Here is a 14,291-nt window from a genome sequence, read left to right as displayed (position 1 = left end):
TGTTTTGTCACAGAAAGAAGGAAAGTAATTACCATAGCTATGAGTGTTGGCTTTTAAGTGTCCAGGGTTGCTATTAATTGTAGCCAGAAGTAGTAATTCTGGGGCTGGGTGTCCTGGGGTCTGGGCCAGGAGCGTGGAAACAGAAATGAAAGATTATTTATTCTAAAGCTAAGAAACCCTACAGGGCAGGGGTGTAGCTCATGGGCATAGATAGCACTTGCTTGGTATGTGTGAGGCCCTGGGGGCTGGGAGTGGGTAGGGGGTGGAATCCTTGGTTAGAGCAAAACACATCCCTAGACTCGAGTACCTAGAACGCACAACAGGTGATGTGTACTAAGGCTAGAGTTTCCGGGTTTCTTTCTGAGTTCTTCCTGTGATGTTTGTCCCAGGATGAGGGGGACCATCAGAAGAGAGATGCTGAGGAAAGCTGAAAGGGAGTGATAAATGAACTGTGGTAAACACAAGACACAGGGCAAAGTGCTTTGTCTCGTATGTCAACCAACAGTCCCTTAGTTGGCTCTAACCCTGGCAGTTTAATACTGAAACAAGATAAATTCAGCCCTTTGGGAACTCCGTGGAGGTTACACACAAGGGGTGGCATGCGGGAGAGAATCTGGAGACACTACCTCAGTCAGTGTCTAACTCATTGGGATGAGTTTTGAGGGTCGCTGGCACTTTGTAAGGATGCGTATGTGTGAAGGACAGGCACTCGCTTGTGAACACATTAGCCTTGACCCCTGAACTGCTCCGTTGCTGCTCAGCGTGAGAACCTCTTGCTCCAGATGCCCTCTTTCCTGTGAGTGATTGAAGGTCACTGACTGTGTGCTCAACAGCTCCATCCCCACCCTCCCTGCCCGGCTCTGCTCTCTACCAGAGTGACCGACTTTCCCAGGAACTCTCTGACCCCTGCACTATGGGTAGCTTCAGCCTTAGGAGGCACTGAGAGCCAGCCAGGAGAGGGAGGCCGGCCAGAGAGCCTGGCAACAATTACACACGGCCATCTTTAAAGTTCTTCGTTTGCTACACTTAGCCAATTTGATTGTGTTTCGAGACAGGGTCTGGTTATGTACCCTAAGCTCGCCACAAATTTGTAGGAATCCCCCTGTCGCTGTCACTCTAGGTGTTAGATGACAGGTATGATGATTGCTTATGAAACCCAACTTCGCAAACAGCTCTAAAACAGTATTTTAATCAGTGTGTTCTGACTTCCAAATCCATTCTAGTTATATCTCTCCCCTATTGACTATGTCTTCGTTTACAGCATAATTTTTCAAACAAAATGGCATGGTGCTTTAACATACATTTCCCTGGTATATAACTTTAACTGATTTACCTACCAGAAGACAAAATTAATTTAATGTGAATACAAGGACTACATACTACCAAATATGGTGTGTGTGTGTTTATGTGTATATGAACTAAGAAAAAAATTCCCATGTCCCCCACGGGCTTCCTCACCCCCACCTGTAACTTGCCAGGATTGACATTAATTAGGAAACCTAATTTAGGAGATGCGACTGTCCCTGTGGAGTGTGTCCTATTTGGTGTTTTGCTAATTGGACTGACCACCTGAAACCATGTAGGACGATCAAAACTGCCTCCCACCCAGACTGTGTTTGTATTATGTGGTAGTTTGAATGAGATCTCCTGTGTTTTCCCATGCCTTTCACTTACGTGGTTCCCTGTTGCAAGATTTTCCCTGTCCAATTACATTAGGGCAGCAGGAGGCCTGGGACTAGACCAGGGAGAAGGGAGGCGGAGCTAAGAGTTGGAGAGACAGCATGTCAAGAGAGAAGAGAGGAGGCAAAATGGAGGCAGACATGAACCAGCATGGCTGTAACCAGTCACAGGTAGTTATATCATAAGGTTGGAATAACTGGGATAAAGCCAATGGCAGAGAGGGAAGCAGTGGCTCCAGGGACAAGCGAGCTAGACGCTGTCGTGGCTAGCTGAGCAGAGTTACTAGCAGGAGCACGGGATTGAGGTCCAGCCCCACAGAGTTGGCGGGTTGAGAGAAACAGGAGTGCGGGTTCTTTTTATATTTCCTGCAACAGTTCCCAGTTGATGATGCTATTTGGGAAGGTTTCGGGGGCACAACCTTGCTGCTGAAGGCAGCAGGACACTGGGGCAAGCTTTAAGATTTCCCTGTGTGCTCTCTGGTTTCTGTTTGTGAACTGAGATGCTAGCTCTCAGTTACTTCTCCAGCACCATGCCTGCCTGCCTGCCTGCCTGCCTGCCTGCCTGCTTGCCTGCTGCCACTTTGCTGCTGTGATACTGATGGTATTTAGTCCTTCTGGAACCATAAGTTCTTGCCCCACCCAAACTCTTCCGTAGGATGCCTCAGGAACCGTGCCTTATCACGGCGATAGAAAAACATCTGCGAGGAAGATTCCATGACCCTATTACTTTTGTATCCTTCAGGACTCTAAAAGCCAAGTTTGGCTACCAACTTGGGGAATGGTCCCCGTCCCCCCCCCCCCCCATTAGCAGCAACTTTTCCTTATAGTCGTTATTGCTCTGGAGGGCAGAGATTCCCTTAGACCTTTCCCTTTTACAAGCTTAGCTGGCTGGGCTCTTGCTCTGAGCCAGCAGCCTTCCCACTAGGCCCGTGCAGGTTTCCTTAAAGGTGCTGATCTCGGCAGCTACAGCCTCTCTCAGGCACCAACACTTGCTGGGGACATGCAGCTTGGTGGTTTCCTTCTGCTCTCCAAACTGTAGGGTTTTGTTTTGCTTTGTTTAGGTATTTCTTTTGCCCCATTTGCTCTACCTCATTGGAGACCTGCACACAAGTGTTACTAATAACCCTGAACAAAGTCAGCATGAAGCTGTCTTGAAATAGTCTCTGATTTCTGCCAAAAAAAAAAAAAAAAAATAGTTCATTACCTTTTATCTTAGCCTCAGGCAAGTTCTTAGGATGAGGACAGAAAACAGCCAAAGAATCACAAGAAGAGTCTCTAGCCCTGTGGCTGACACTGTTCCCCCTTGATCTGGGCCCCTCCCCCCCCCCCAGTCACGTACATCTCAGCACACTGACTTTCTAGCGTCTAGCAGGATGGCTTATTAAGCCCTGCTTAGCGTTCTACTGTTTTTCTAGTTCAAAATCCCAATTTTTTCCACATTCCACCAAAAAAGTAGCATGGTCAGTCAAGTCAGTCCCACAGTGAAGAGTTCTCAGAGGCCTAAACACTGCAAACATCACCCACTGACAAGTTTCGCCTTTTACCTCTCTGCTTTGCTAAAAACCACTAGATTACATCCCTGAAGCCACTTCCTCCTCCTAAGGCTGAACCACCAAGGTCCAGCAATCAAAAGCTCCCTTTGGTTCATCGAATTAGCATGCCTGATTCAAATTAAACACCTCACCCACACATGGGGTTTCCCCCTTTCCCTATGAGCCATGACTGTCTCCTTTCTATCCAGAGGCAGTCCTTTGTCCCCTGGGGGCAAATATACCTTTTTCTCCCTTGTTCCCTTCCCCTTCTCTCTCATCTTCTATCCTCTGTCTCTGACTCTCAGTTCCTGCCCTTTGTCCTCTCCGGGGAAAGAAATCTCCTTTGTGCTGAAAGCCTGACCTTGGTGTGCACTGTGTCAACTCTCCACACAGTCTACTTCCAGGTCCTAATTTCTGTCTTAGTTACTCTTCTATTGTGATAAAACATCATGACCAAAGCAACTCTAGAAGGAAGACACAGGAGTTCAGAAAGTTAGACACAGGAGTCCAGGAAGAAGGTGGTAGTCAGACATGGCTGCTAGAGCAGCAGCTGAGAGCTCACATCTTGAACCACAAACAGAAAACACATAAAAAGGTGTGCATCTTTTTGAGATAACGAAGCCCATCCACTGTGGCACACTTCCTCATCCTCCCCAAACAGTCACCAATGGGAAGCCAAGTATTTAGATGCCTGACACTTATGGGGGATGTACTGGCTAGTTTTGTGTCAACTTGACACATCTGGAGTTATCACAGAGAAAGGAGCTTCAGTTGAGGAAATGCCTCCATGAGATCCAACTGTAAGGCATTTTCTCAATTAGTGATCGAGGGGGAAAGGCCCCTTGTGGGTGGGACAATCTCTGGGCTGGTAATCTTGGTTCTATAAGAGAGTAGGCTGAGCAAGCCAGGGGAGGCAAGCCAGTAAAGAACATCCCTCCATGGCCTCTGCATCAGCTCCTGCTTCCTGACCTGCTTGAGTTCCAGTCCTGACTTCCTTTGGTGATGAACCGCAGCATGGAAGTGTAAGCCAAATAAACCCTTTCCTCCCCAACTTGCTTCTTGGTCATGATGTTTGTGCAGGAATAGAAACCCTAAAGACAGGGGACATCACCGTCACCCAGACACTGCTAGTTACCTGTTGCCTCTGTCACAAAAATGCCTTTCAGGAAACCTGGGAGGTAAAAATCCTTTTTGATCATTTTACATGTATGAGTGCTTGTCTACATGTATATCTGTGTACCAGATGCAGGCCCAATGCCTGCAGAATCCAGAAGAAGATGTCAAATCCTCTAGAACTGGAGTTATAGACAGGTGTGAACTGCCCTGTGACTCCTGGGCACCACACCTAGGTCCTCAGCAAGAACAGGTGCTCTTTCCCAGTGAGCCAGTGCTCAGTCCAAGGAAGGAAAATCTTAGCCCATGTCTCAGGAGCTCAGGCTTTGGTTGCTAACCCCATGCACTGAGGTAGGAATGAGTGGCAGAGGCCGTTCTTTGGGGGTCAAAATCCCCAGGGTGGGATTATAAGAAAAAGCATGCTTCAGTAGCTACTCCTGCCAACTGGGCTCTACCGCCTGCCTCTCACCCTCTAATGAAAGTCAAGTGGAGAGGTGGGGTTAAGTGTCAAATGGGACTCCAGATGGATTCACTCACTTTTAAAAATGGATGCAGGGGCAGGAGCTATGGTGCTCAGAGGTTAAGAGCACTAATTGCTCTTGCAGAGGACCCAGGTTCAATTCCCAATAACTACATGATGGGTCACATGATCTGGAACTCCATTTCCAAGGTTCCTGTGCCCTCTTTTGACCTACATGGGCACCAGGCATACACATGATGGATGTACATACACACCTACAGGCAAAATACTCATATACACAAAAATCAATTTAAAAATTGTGTTAAGACAGTAGAGTATGTAGACCTGTCAGCTGTCGACAGAAAGCAGAGGCTATGAATCAGGGGATAAGGAATACCACAACTTGGGCTCCAAGTTCTTGAGCAGCTTCAGAGAGAAACACTTGGTCCACAGAATCTATCACTACCTAAGACCGACCTTCAAAAGGAAGCTATACAAAGTAACTCTGCAGAGAGGGGCGGAGGCTGCAATCAAGTACTGTTCGTAACTATTTAGATAATTTACAAGTCCTCTGCAAGAAGAACTAGACAAGGCTGGTCACATGGTGTCACTTCATTTCTCAGACAGAACTGCTGGTACCAACTCTCTAACGCAGCCCTACTCTGAGCAAACAGAAAGGCAGAGGGTGGAAAAGGTCACCGGCCAGAGAAGTGCCTTACTGTACTGGCGTGCAGAGCTCAAAAGCGCCTTCTCTACATGCCACTTCCATGGTTGTTTAAAAATATTTTCACGAGTTTTTGCTTTCGGGGCCAAAGAGATCAGGTTTCTAAAATGTGGACTACACACTCCTCTTCTCCCTCCCTCTCTCCCTCCCTCCATCTCTCTCTCTCTCCCTCCCTCCTCCCCCCCCCCCCGCCCCCTGCACCCCTTTCTGTCTGTAAGGTCTATATGCCCTAGTGAGTATTTGTTCAAATACTATGGTCCCAGTAGTGATTTTATTTAGTCTGGTTGTTCCTAAGACAAACACACATAACTTTAATTAAAGGCATATCCAACACAGGGGAAAGCATCTTGAAGCAATTAGGCTCTTCCCCCGTAAGGTTTCGGGGTCCTGTCATCCCTCTGCTTCCCTACCTCCCCATGGAAAGAGCCCAGATGGGGCGGAGGAAAGCCAAGTCTAATTCCACAAACAGCCTGGAGCGGTAACTTTCTGCCCTGCTCTATTCTATTTCGTCTTCTTCCCGCCAAGTCACCACTCCTATTTTACCCTTTCCTAAATGAATTCCAGCCGTTCGACCGCTTTTACGTTTTTTTGGGTTTTGTTTTTTTTTTAAACTCCTCTGTGATCAGTGTCAGAGGAAGAAAATTTCTGACAGTTTCTCTTCTCGCCATGGACGACAGGGGATACTCAGGAAGAGATGAAAAAGTTTTGGGAATTTCCAAGCCACCCATCTGGTCTTGGGATATGGAAGTTTCTGGAGAATGTCTGGGCAATGGCTGCCTTGACCACCGCATTCTTGGGAATTCTGGGCTTGCTGAACATCTGGATAATACAAGCTGGGAGCTTTTCTATTGAAACTGCCCGAGCAGCAGGGGTACGGGAATAGAAGCTTTTCCAGAGTTGATATTCCCCTGGGTCCCAAGTTAATTCTCCACCCCTAGGTAATTTATCGATGAAGCATTATAAGCAAAAAAAAAAAAAAAAAAGGTTTTCTCTACAGCAAGCACAGCAAATGGTTCTTTTGTGCCTACAACACAGGGAAAGGCTAACTCAACAAAAATGGCATGACCCTTGCCGTGTAGGAGTTTTATTACTGCATGAGATTCAGATCCTTTGGAAAGCTGGGCTTTCCTTAGTGGAAGTGTCACTAGTGTCACTTCTGCTCCTGTTCTTTCAGAACCATCAAACGCACCTGGAAGATCCTGGGCAGATCCATCAACGTCTGGACTTAAGAAGAGGTAGGGACAGGTAGGAGAAGAGGTCACATAGAGAGACAATGTTTACATAGTGGAGAGATGCCCTTGAATGACCACAACAAGACTCTGCACTCAGGCACAATCCCTTACCCTGAACGCGCTCTACAAGAGGGTTCTGCAGCCTCATTTTGCCGTGGAACTATATACAAGGCAGAAAATGAGGCCAAGCATGAACAAGGACATGATTTCCAAGTTCATGATGCGGCCTTATTCTTCAGAGAGAGAGGCAAAGCACCTCTTACAGTGGACACCAGTGACCTCTATAGGCTCCACGAGGCTGGTCCAGCCAAGGGCTGCAGCTGAAGGGACAAGGCTATAACAGAAGCCTCGATGTGAACATTGTTACAGGATGCTAAAGTGACATGGAAGATGGTTTCTCGGTCTCTTCGCCTAACCTCGATGTGAATATTGCAACCATTGGGTTGGACTAGAAATATAAGGCCAGATAAGACTTAATTCCACCATGCCTTTAAATCTTAAATTCTTACTGTTACCAGTTAATAAGCTCAGTCCTCACATACGTATCCTGAGCAGGAAAAGGAAGTGTTGACAGATGACGACGTATGGAAAAATCCCGCACTGGAAAAGGGATCGCCTTTCTTTCATTAGTTCTTCGAACTTTTTATGTAAGGATCTTTAACTGGGAGAACAAAGTTGACTTCCAAGTAGGAGTGCCTTGGGAGAGCGAGATAGGGACAGCCTTGCTTTTATCATCTGCAAAATGGAAGCAGGGGTTTCCAGGCCACTTCTATGTACCGTACGAGAACAGAATGAACTCTGGCATAGATGGACCCTGAGCACACATACTAAGTGAAGAAGCTAGAGGCTACATACATAACTCCATTTACATGAAATATTCAGAAGATGCAAACACAGAGAGCTTGCACACTCAATAATTGTCAGGGGGAGAGGTTGGGAATGACTACCTGGTGAGAACGAATTTTCCTTGGGGACGACGAACCTCATTGTGAAACTGAAATGTAGATCTTAAAATCATTAACATGCTTAGTTTTATGTGATGTGCCTTCTGCTACAATAGAAAAGAGAGACTAGACCATGGTCATCTTCACCATCTATTCTAAACAGAATAAATAGGAAATAAGGAAAAAATTTCATAAGGTATTCCCGCCTGTGTCTAAGTTGCAAATTAGCAATTTTTTTTTTTCATTTTAGTGAGTGTTGTCTTGGTGCTGACAGGAGCCTGATATAGCTGTCTCCTGAGAGGCTCTGCCATTGCCTGACAAATACAGAGGTTCATGCTCTCAGCCAACCATTGGACTGAGCACAGGGTCCCCAATGCTGGAACTAGAGAAAGGACCCAAGGAGCTGAAGGGATTTGCAGCCCCATAGGAAGAACAATATGAACCAACCAGTACCCCCCAGAGCTCCCAGGGACTAAACCACTAACCAAAGAGTACACATGGAGGAACCCATGGCTCCAGCCGCATATGTAACAGAGGATGGCCTTGTGGGACATCAATGGGAGGAGAAGTCCTTGGTCCTGACAAGGCTTAATGCTCCAATGTATGGGGAATGCCAGGACAGGGAAATGGGAGTGGGAGGGTTGGTGAGCAGGAGGAGGGGGAAGGGGATAGAGGGTTTTCAGAGGGGAAAAGAGGGAAGGGGATAACATTCGAAATGTAAATAAAGAAAGTATCTAATAAGCCGGGCGTAGTGGCACATGCCTTTAATCCCAGCACTTGGGAGGCAGAAGCAGGTGGATTTCTGAGTTCGAGGCCAGCCTGGTCTACAAAATGAGTTCCAGGACAGCCAGGGCTATACAGAGAAACCCTGTCTTGAAAAACCAAAAAAATAAAACCAAAAAAGAAAAAGAAAGAAAGTATCTAATAATAATAATAAAAGCCATCATAAGCACTTATCTTGTCTTCCCCTGGGATGACTATAAAAGGCTGTCTTATTGCAGACACCGGGTCACAAGGAGTAGGTGCAGAAAGGCTGTGGTAGATTAGCACAAAAGGCACCATCTCTCACCAGAAATGTCAGGACAAAAGAATAGACTTCTGGGGGGTGGCGGGGGGGGGGGAGGAAGGTGCAGAGTCAGGACAGCTTTTTAAAGCACCCGAGGCAATTCCAGTGCAGAGGCTCCCTCGGCTGAGAGCCACTAGTCTGGGGACAAGTGGCTTGGGAATTCTGGGCTTGCTGAACATCTGGATAATACAAGCTGGGAGCTTTTCTATTGAAACTGCCCGAGCAGCAGGGGTACGGGAATAGAAGCTTTTCTATTTCTATTTTCTTTCTCACTCTCTAGAGTGAGAAAGAAGAAACCATTTCTTGAATGTCTCCTATGAGGGAGGACTGTGCTAGCTTGTACCTACAACCATGGGCCATCCATTTTCTCTTGACCCTTTACTTACCATCAACACATCACAGCCTCTGGGAAGAGGCTCTACCTCTACGGAACAGAAGATGAGGACAAATACCCCATTTGCTTTACCTAAACTCAAAGGAAAGTGAAGATTTATAAAAAGGGGCCAGGCAATGAGGACATGGGGCTCTGTAAGAGCCATATGGCCTTTGCTGTAATTATCCAGCTCTACCTTTGTCGTCCAGGGGCAGCCATGGACCAGGACTTAACGAACAGCAAGCATCGTGCCATGTTGGCTAGCTCCGTAATAAATGTAGTATTTCTGGAAGTTCTCAGAAAAGTGTCCCAGCCACCAACTGGAGAAGCCAGCCAATAACAACCCCACACCTACACTTCTTTTCAGAACTGCTGGAATCTCTGGCGATAGACACTACTGGCACACAAGCAGCTTCTCCTGAGGACACCCAAAGTGAGGCCCAGTCAGGAATCACCATGAGGCTCAGTGGCACACACCATTAGTCCCAGCAACTAGGATTCAGAGGGAGGCACATATCTGTGAGTTCAAGGCCAGTATGGTCAACATAGTTGAGTTCCATGACAGCCAGGAGGAGTACAGTGAGTCCTTGTCTTAACAAGAATGAAACAAAGTAAGGCTCAAGGATTAGGAGGTCATAAGTATAATAAAGGCCACATGAGAGGCCTCATTGGAGGTGGCTCCAACGTTACTAATCTCAATTCCCCGCCCCCTCTGGTAAGCAGGAATTTGAGGCATACAAACACAAAGCAAAAATCTTCCTATAGCTCTCACGCAACCACGACCTCTGCTAAAGGGTGGCTTACTGAATTACAAGCAGCAAGGTTTGAAAGCTGTGCTGTTCCTTCTCTAGGGGAGAATTTATTTCCCGTCTGCCAACCGCTCGCAACCCTGGTGCTATTTGTTCTCTGGTGCAATTGTTGGTTGGTTGTTTCCAGGAACAGCTAATGGCCACGAGGGGAAAGTTCAGCGTATAATTTGGAGTTGGATGGGAAAGGAAACAGACCCAGACATGTTTTAGCATGGGGTTAGGAAGAAGTCAGCACTAGTTTTTTTTTTTTTTTGAAGGCCCCCAAAGCCTTGGTCAAACTCCCCTTGATGAGTAAGTCAGTATTTCGGGGTTTGTTTTTTGTTTCTTACAGTGTTGGCGACGGAACCCAGAGCAGCAGGCACACTACCACGGACACGCTCCCCACCCTTAACAAGCCAGTATTATCCTCTCTTACGCGGTCTTGCCCTCGCTGTCGTGCTTCGTGGCGCTGGCCCCTTTCTTGCCCAGCAGCGAGGCCACCTTCTCAGCATCTCCGTTCTCCACAGCCTGCAGCAGACGGTCATCATTCTTGTTCCACTCGTTTGTCTGTGGGGCAAAAGGTAGAGAGAGGTAGAGGGATGAGCAACAGCAGCCATGGCCAGCATCAAACCCTGCTCAAAGCAAGCAGCTTTCAAAACCGCCTTCCACTTCACCGTGGGAACAACCAAGAAGGCTTAGCTCTCCCAAAGAAAGCATCTACAGTTGGATGAAATAGCAGCCATCAGCAAACTCCAACAAAGGGTCCCTTCCTTCAGGTACCCTTCAGAAGACGAAGCAATGTAGGACTGTGGGGCCAGCTTACTCATTAGCTAACGGCTAGCTAAGCTTGGCAGCCGGTGCCTGAGAACGCAGGCCTTTGACCTAGTGCACAGTTCACTCAAGGGCACGGTGAAACCAAACCAAACCAAACCGGCCGACAGTTCAAGGTTACCAAGAGCTTAAACATGAGTTCTTCCTTCTGGCCTGTGTACCAGGCCTCGATTCTCTGAGCTGTTCAGACTACTGACTCTATCCACAAAAAGTGTCTCTGACCAAGTTAGTGCACATCAAACAGTCAGTGCAATTGAGGAACTGAATTCCTAAAACTCTGAGGAACCAGTAGTAAGTCCCGCATGGAAAAGCACAACCCGGTATGATCACTTCCTATTATATTTTTATTTAAGTTTGTCTGAGCAATGGTCCTCCCCTTCCTGCCGCAACAGTTTATTAACAAACGCAGAATCAGGTGTCACCTCGACTACAACCCAAGCTTCCCATCGAAGCGAAGACAACAGCTCGTGGTGAGGACACCAGAATTCATTACCAGCCTAAGTCTTGTGTCACTTAACTGCAGCACAGGCTAAGAAACACAGAGCGGTGGCTTTCTCCCAGAGTTCATTTTATAAACAAGAAAATGCTTCACTGAAGCACACTTAGGGTCAGTGACCTCTAGCTATATAATCTTGAGACGGAAAAGTATGGTCCTGTAAAATCCTTCCCTAACCTAAACCGACTAAACTAAAACTGGATAGGGCCGGTCAGAAGAATGTGAAATCTTTAATGGGACTAAAAGTACTTAAGCTGGGCAAGGCCACATGAAAGAATTTTCTGTCCCTTGATGCTGCTCCAGTGAAAAACCTGATGGTGAGGGTTTCCTAAATCAGTTCCAGGCGGACCTCTGGGGAAGATGTAGCAAGAAAGGGCCCCTTCCTATACAGCAAGGGCACTTGCCTGAGGGCTGAAGGGACCCTGATCTTGGCTCTCTGAGCCTCTTTGAGCAAATGAAGCAAAGAGAAGATGGATTTTCCAAGGTGAATGGTCAATAATCTGCAACACCATTCATTCTGTAAATGCTGCACACGCACACGGGGCGCGTGGTGGCCAGGGGTACATGGCTCATACACAGCAGGGAGCTTGAGAGTTTGAAGGGGGCTGGGGAGAGGGCTCAGCAGTTGGGAGCACTGACTGCTCTTCCAGAGGTCCTGAGTTGGTCCCAGCAACCACATGGTGGCTCACAGCCATCCGTGGTGAGATCTGATGCCCTCTTCTGGTGTGTCTGAAGACAGTGTACTGATATATAATAAATAAATAAATAAATAAATCTTTAAAAAGAAAAGTTTGAATGGAGGAAGCATTCAGAGCAAACTGAAAGGCAGAGCTGGAAAAGTTGCCCCTGACTTTTTTCTAAAGTTCCTCTTCCTCAGGAAGCCCGTCCTTATTCATAGGTACCTCCACATTCTTCCCTCCGCCATGCATGAGAAGCATCCTGAGGCCGTTGCTCTTAGCAACCTAGAAGCTAATCCCTAGCTCTAACCCTAAGTCTTCTGTCCCTCCACCATTAACAGAAAAGACACCAGCAGGCAGGCGTTCAGGTTTAACAGACCGAATGCCTGGCTTAGTGTAAAGGCACACTCGGGGCTCTGGTCACAAGTCCTTCTTACTGGAAATTACAATAAAAACAACGGAAGCCCCTGCTTTAGAACACTCCTGTCAACCACCACTTACATGTAGGCCAACTTCTAAAGCTGACCAGGGCCCCGCAGGCTCTCAGGACCTTCCCGGTGACCTCTCTCTCTGCATCTCTGCTCTGCTGTGTCCTCTGGGGCCACCTACTCAGCTCACTGAGGCCTACTGTCTAGACGAGATGAAGTATGGCATCCTGCTTTGGCTGGGGAGGGGGTGTCTGGCTTGTTCGTTTCATCCCCAATCTTCAGTTCCCTGAAGACTCTGAGCTGCAGCCTTTGTTTCTTACATCCCTGGAGCCTGGGGAACGCTCAGTATGCGCCCCCTACTGACTAACCTAAATCTCTCTTGACTTAGCAAATATTTGCGCTGTCATAATAAAATTCTTTCATTCTCTTGCAAACAATTAAATCATTTGTCGGTCTTTTTAAAAATACATTTACAGCCTGGATGAATCCGACTTCCTTAGCTTTTCCACAAGAAGGCTGGCTTTCCAAGATTTTTAATTGTATATACTTTCCCTAAATTTCTTCATGACTAAGATGCCAAACCTCATAAATTCACTCGAGGTGAACCCAGTGTCTCCCTCATGAGAACCACTCTATTGACTCCTGGTTCCATTCTAAAGATTCTGACCCAGCATTTAAGGTGGTTCCCAGGAATTCTTTAGGTCCAACAACTACTCTCACCGATCCCATTGAGGGACATTCAAAATCTATGTCAAGGCTGGCTAGAGAATTTGAAGCAATTTTGTCCTCCACAAGGAATTCCTTAATAGGAATGGGATAGGAAAATGAGAGAAATTCTCCATTCTAGCGCTGCTATGTTACCTCCCACAAAAGCTCAGTGAACATTAGGCCTTCATTCAGGGATGCGTGATCAATTCGTCCATCAGATCTACTGCAGAATGTTAACAGAACCGCTCAAAAGAGACAAAATTTATAAATGGCCCACATATCCAAAAAGGTTATTACAGTACAGTCAACAAGAGGAGGCTCAAGGAAACCAGAGTGAACATCACGGACGGTTGGTTATCAGAAACAAAGGCTGAGCAAAGTCAAGTTCAACACGCAAATGATTATGTGCATGTAAAGAGAAATTTGGGAGATATGGAACCGCACTGTGCAGAAATGGGGTAAAAGTCAGGATCGTGGTTAGGAGCTAGGGTGAGAAAGGGATGTGTGGGAATACACAGAGGCCCCAGGCTGTTCTGCAACCTGGCTAGTGGCTCTGCAGACACTCACTTGGTAGCTACCTGATCATTATAGATCTACCTATATAACTCTATATCTATATAAGTAGATCTATAGGCATAGGTAGGTATAACTATTTACCTATATAACTACACACCTATATAGATTTATCTATATCTATAGATCTACCTATATAAGTCTATACCTGTATAAGTAGATCTATAGGTAGGTATAACTATATACGTATATAACTACATACCTATATAGATAGATCTATAGATATGTATATATGTAAGATATTCACATATATTTCTCTCCAGGTAATTAATAAATCACATTTCTCTTTTTCTCTCTCCCATATACAGAACACAGTGTGGGTCGGAGCCTGTTTAAGTTGACACTGGATCCAGTATGTTTGGGTGGACACTTTCCCACCTATTTCTTTTATGTCTACTATGAAGACAAACCTGCTGCCAAAACCTGGCTCTTAATCTTCTGCAAGATTCATAACCCCACACAGTGATGACGCTGGCAGATTCATGCACATACACAGAAAACATGCATGTGCTTTCAGAGTCTCACTGAGCTGACCATGCCAGTCTTGCCCTTGATCTGATTCCAGGGCAGCCTTAACCTTGTGTTCCTCCTCCGCTAGCCTGTGCGCTGGCTGGGCAATGGGTCTATACCATCACTCTGAGCTTATTACTCTTGAACTAGATGATCT

General features: G+C 46.5%; 1 protein-coding gene across 7 annotated transcripts in view; it reads right to left on the bottom strand.

Moving 5' to 3' along the window:
• Rai14 (retinoic acid induced 14) overlaps positions 1-14,291 on the bottom strand; it is a 151,435-nt gene that overhangs the window by 51,688 nt on the left and 85,456 nt on the right. For all 7 annotated transcript variants that reach the window (XM_021183351.3, XM_021183345.3, XM_085831422.1 and 4 more), the window contains one exon: positions 10,348-10,478. In XM_021183351.3, coding sequence (XP_021039010.1) covers positions 10,348-10,478 — 131 coding nt within the window. The remainder of the gene's footprint in view (positions 1-10,347; positions 10,479-14,291) is intronic.

The sequence above is a fragment of the Mus caroli genome, unplaced genomic scaffold, assembly GCF_978045245.1.
Source record: "Mus caroli unplaced genomic scaffold, Mus_caroli_1 scaffold_16, whole genome shotgun sequence".
In the NCBI taxonomy this organism is placed as follows: domain Eukaryota; kingdom Metazoa; phylum Chordata; class Mammalia; order Rodentia; family Muridae; genus Mus; species Mus caroli.
This window is presented reverse-complemented; position numbering and strand designations above follow the sequence as displayed.